Source organism: Diachasma alloeum, unplaced genomic scaffold (genome assembly GCF_001412515.2).
Source record: "Diachasma alloeum isolate Michigan unplaced genomic scaffold, Dall2.0 Dall_scaffold_01223, whole genome shotgun sequence".
Taxonomy (NCBI): Eukaryota; Metazoa; Arthropoda; class Insecta; order Hymenoptera; family Braconidae; genus Diachasma; species Diachasma alloeum.
Window position 1 is genome coordinate 50246 of NW_021681332.1, and position 5190 is coordinate 55435.

At 36.4% G+C, this 5190-nt stretch overlaps 1 protein-coding gene across 1 annotated transcript in view; it reads right to left on the minus strand.

The window, feature by feature from the left end:
- Nucleotides 1-4015, minus strand: part of LOC107046160 — a 10391-nt gene extending 6376 nt beyond the window's left edge. The window contains exons 1-3 of the mRNA XM_015268683.1: nucleotides 3904-4015; nucleotides 3422-3726; nucleotides 2263-2602 (exon numbers count right to left, since the gene is read on the minus strand). Coding sequence (XP_015124169.1) covers nucleotides 2263-2602; nucleotides 3422-3726; nucleotides 3904-4015 — 757 coding nt within the window. The remainder of the gene's footprint in view (nucleotides 1-2262; nucleotides 2603-3421; nucleotides 3727-3903) is intronic.
- Between the last annotated feature and the right edge of the window lie 1175 nt (nucleotides 4016-5190).

Genomic DNA, 5190 nt, shown 5'->3' on the forward strand with positions numbered 1-5190 from the left:
CATTTAACCAAGAATCTTTATTTTTACTGTTTATAGCTTCTCGATAATTTGAGGGATCTTCATTTATGTTTGCTAAAAGTGCATGATACACTTCATCTTCCTTTTGTGCTAAATCTATCTCGCCTACATTACTGATAACACTAGTGAAGAAAACATTTCCTTTCATGTTCTCATCAATTTCCAACTCTGAAAAGCTATTATCATTTATTATTTTATCCTTTATGTCAACTGTTTTCACTTTCTTGATAGTGTTTTGTTCTGAAACTTCTTTCTTTGGTCTACCTCTTTTGCGTTTTATCTCTCCCTCCGGTTTTAAAGAATCCTCGGTCTCTCCTCGATTCTTTTCGAACTTAACAAACCATTCATCTTTATTCTCCATTTCTCCATAGTCTGGGAAATCTTTGATACCGTTTCCCTTGTATTTATCCCCATATACTAATTTTTCATTGAATTTAACATGTCTGCTTTCATAATACTTCCCTAGCTCTGGCTTTAAGAGTTGATACCCTGTTGGAGTATATCCAACCAAGACCATACCTACACCTCGAGGTCCAAACTTTGGACCAGTGTTTCTAGCAATTTTTACGTAACTTAAGCTACCGAATCTTTTGATTTGATTAATGTCAAAGCTGTGATTAGGCGCGAATCTTTCTAAAGGAGTTATCATATTGTTTGATTTATGTGGAGTCCTATTGTAAGCATAAACTGCAGCTGATAAGCCCAGATCCCACATGCCCTTTGGCAGTCTTGAGTCAAACATATAGCATCTAACCTTTTTCTGGATAGTTTGATTAAACCTCTCAGCGACACCGTTGTGTTCTGGAGTATCAGGGGAGGCTAACTGTAATTCCGCCCCTAGACCCTTAAGAACTTCAATTGTATACCCGCCTGTATACTCTGTTCCCTGATCTGATCTAAGATAGCATACTTTCGTGTCATAACCCAGTAGATTACGCGCGCTTCTAATGAACATATCAAGACAATGTCCTGTTTCACTTTTCGCCTTCATTGGATAAGCCATAGCGAATCTTGAGAAGTCATCGATGAACACAGAAATAATTCTGTATCCCTTAGGATGAGAAATTGGAGTAATAGGTCCCATCACATCTGAGTGAATTATTTGCAATGGTGCTGTTGCTCGCCTGCGCACCGACGTGAATGATAATTTATTGAATTTAGACGTTAAGCAGACCTCACAATCTCTAATGAATTCATCATCAAATTTTACTGCATTTAATTCTTTGTTATCTGGGAATTTCTTTTGTAGTGCCTTGAGGTAACTCGTTGAGGCATGTCCAAATCTACAATGCCACAACATGACATCATGATTCCTCATATAGCTATTTTTATCAATTGAAAGTTTTGGGAAATCTTCTAACGAGTCATCCCATGGTAATTCATCAGCTTCTTGCAATTTTCTGTCCCAAATGGTGTAATCAAAATTTGATTGTTCATAGGGAATCTTTTCTTTATTAATAATTTTCTCTTTTATTAAATTTTCACTCCCTTTTTCATTATGCTTTTCATCCATTTTATTTTCTTCCTCATTACTCTTATCAATTTCGTTTGTTTTCTCACTTGTTTCGTTCTGTAAGTTTCCTGTGACACTTCTGGTGAGATATCTTTTTACCTCATTTTCACCCCCAGTGACATCAGCTACATTTGCTACTATTCGCCTGTTTATTTGCTTGAAAGAATTCTCACTGATAGAGTTTAACTTTACTATTTCTAAATCGGTGATGCAGTAAGGTTTTCTGTAAATCCCCGAGATGAAAAGTTCATTTGACACTGGATCAAATATATCAATTTTCTTGTCATCTAAGTAGATTGCTAATCCCATTTCGGCAAATTTTCTTAATGATAGCAGATTTGCTTTAAGAGCTTCTGCAAAAATAACTTTGTCAACTTCTAATAATTTACCGCTCGCCAGTTCGATTTCTACTGTTCCTGCTCCCTCCGTTTTCAAGTCCGCTGACTCATTTTTATTCGCACATCTAATTACTCCACAATCTAACTCGTTAAAAGTTTTAAATATAATTCTGGAATTTGTTAAATGCTCGGTCGCGCCTGAGTCTGCTAGAAAGTCTGTCAAAAACTTATTCCCATTTGTTTGTTTACTATCTGCATAAAATATTTCAGTAGTTGATTGATCATAATTTTCTTTTTCCTTACCTTGATGGCAGTTATTTTTCTCTGTAGTTTTGTCGGGATTAGATTTCGTGATTGATTTGTGAGATGACTTAAACCCATGTTTGTTCTCACTTCTCTTATAGGAGAACCTCCTCTTATTGAATCTTCCTCTTTGAATTGGACCATATGTTTCACCTCTCATTGGTCTTTTCATTCCTCTACCATTACCTCTATATTGATCTTGATAATTGTTTCGATAGTTAAATTTAAAATTGGAATTGTACCTTGGAGTCTGTTTAGAGTATCCCGGACCACTTGGTGCATTGTCATTGTTAGTTATGTTTGGGCAATCTCTCGCCTTGTGATTCCCAAATTGATTGCACTTGTAGCACAAGTATCCTTTCCCTTTATTGGGACAGTCTGGTCCTTTGTGCCCATACGCCTGACAGGCAAAACACCTTGGCCCCTTGTGCTGTGCAAAATTAGCAGTTTTAAGATCTGAATCTAAGCGCTCACTTTTCGTAGTAGCTTCTTCTTCTAACATCGCAATTTTCAACTCGCCAAACGTCAAGCCCACTCCTATAGCTTTCTTTTTTACGTTTTCAATGATTTTAATATTGGGAAAAGCTTTTATTACTGCATTGTAAAATGCATCTTTCTTTTCGCTTTCACTCAGAGGAATGGTGTCAGGAGCATTTTCATACGTTGCAATTTTCTCATCAAACAAATCATTAAACTCGCCAGCTGTCATTTTGGTTGGATTGTATCTCATATTATACAGGTCTTGTCTCACCGAGTGTGAAGTTACATTAAACTCGGCCATTTTTAATTCTTTTAATTTTTTCAATATTTCTTTTGGATCTTGTAGTTTGACAATTTTAGGGTGATAACTTCTATCCAAATGGTTTATCAGAATTTCTCTAACTTTATGCTTCTGTTCTGCAAGAGTTTCCTCATCCACAGTAACCAGAATGCTATCGTCAATGATGTGTAAGAGTTTATTCGTTTTGATTTCTGACGAAAAATAATCATAGAAATGTTCATACTTCATTTTGCTGTCCATTTTATAATCTCTTTTAAAGCTCATTCCTTTGTTAAGCAATTCTATTTGTAATTTATTTGTTACCTCGCTAGTTAATTGTTTCAACGGATTTTGATTGTTTCCTTGACTTGACTTTGTCTGATTAATTTCATTGATCTGCTTATTGACTATTGAACTAATTTGATTTTTTAGATTCGTATGCTCATTTGACGCCACTCCTCCGTCTAATATTTTCTTGTTTGTTGTTACCTTAATTGATGATTCGACATTATTGCGATATTCATTGAAAGTTCTCTTTACTTCTTCTATTTTATCGTTGTGCTTTTTGTCCAGGGCACTCAACAGCTCCTGTACTTCCTTTGTATCTTGTGCTCTCGCCTCAGCATTTAGTTTCAACTGGTTTCTGTTCTCTGTTAAACTTTCATACAGTGCCTTTGTTGAAGTTATATTTGAGTTGCACAATTTTTCCACCATGCTCTTCAGCTCAGCCAGCTGTATGTCTACAGAGACTGTCTTGACAGTCTTGTTGCCGTTAGGCTCAACTGATTCATCATCTAGATTAGATTTTACCAATTTCAATTTAATATTTACTTTATTGTCTGCTGTAATCTTCGGTTTCGGTTTGATTTGGTCAGTTTTGTTGACATTAATATTACCTGCGTTTTTCCCGCCTGCACTTATCTCGCCGCCATTCGTCTCGCCTCCAGTCAATTCGCTTGACTTGGACTCACTTGTGGCCCTCGCCTCCGTGTTTCCCAAGTCTTTGTTTATGTTCCTTGACCTATACTCGATTACAGCTGTTGTTGACATTGGACTCTTCGGACCGTAACCTGGTAGATACATTGGCTTATTTTCGGCCAACAATGCAGCTTCTAACACAGTTAGACATCTCCATTGATCCCCTGTGAATTCTCTTTTATCTAATTTTAAAGAGACCGGAAAATTTAGGATTATTGTATCTGGTTACAGTTTTTATATTCAGGTCCGAAATCCCAAACTCGACTTGCTAAACATAAACAAACCGAATTCAGAATGAATGTGCTCTTCAGAAAATCTAAACATAAGACCTCCTCCAAACACATTCAAGTCTTTTATGATTGCGAGAGATTGATTTAAATTTCTCAAGCAATTTGACGTCTTAATATTGCGCGTGTCTAATGTGTATAGTATGCTCGCCTATTTACACATATGCCTGATGTCTCCCCTGTTACATATCCAGTTCCTTCGTCTGGAAGTACATGTACTCTATCGTCTATTATTGCCAGGGAGACTACTTCTCCCTCATGGTTCCCTTCGATTAGATGTTGTCTAATTAGGAGTCTCCACACTTCATGCAGAAGTTCTTTATCAGCTGTAATTATTTATTTATAAATATCTTCGTCTAAAGATAGCAATTTTAAAATTCAATTTCATTGATTCGACCCATCAAATATTTAATTTGTTATTCTCGTCTATTAAATATTTCTAAATTCAATATTCTCACCAATTAAATATTTTGATTTGGATGCATCCTTAATTTGTAAATTTCAATTTTGGACTAGTGTCTATTGATTTTATTTTATTGCTTTACATTACGCTGGTGGACCCCGCACACACGCGGAACGCGGCCGAGACAGAGAGAATCGTTGTTTTTCACACCAATTTTTATATTCACACTAATTTTCGTTTTTCTTTCTATTTCTTATTGTTCTCGCCTTGCTCGAGGAATGTGTGTGGGACTGCAGTCGTCCCTCTCTCTCAGACGTGCCCCGGTTGCGCGCGTAACCCACCCGTTGCGTCTACTTGTTGAAGCCTGTTCAAACCCGTGCTCGCCTTCACTGCCGAGAAACTATTGTCACGGCGTCACTTGGCTTTCTTCTTTTGTTTTTATTTAAATATGATTTTATTTATGACAAAAGATATTTTATGCTTTTCAGTGATTTTTTTTGTGAATTTAATGGGATTTCTTTATTAATTCTTTTTAATCTAAAATTCTCGATTTCAGGTCGGCGTCGTGGACAATTAATTTCCAGCCGCCA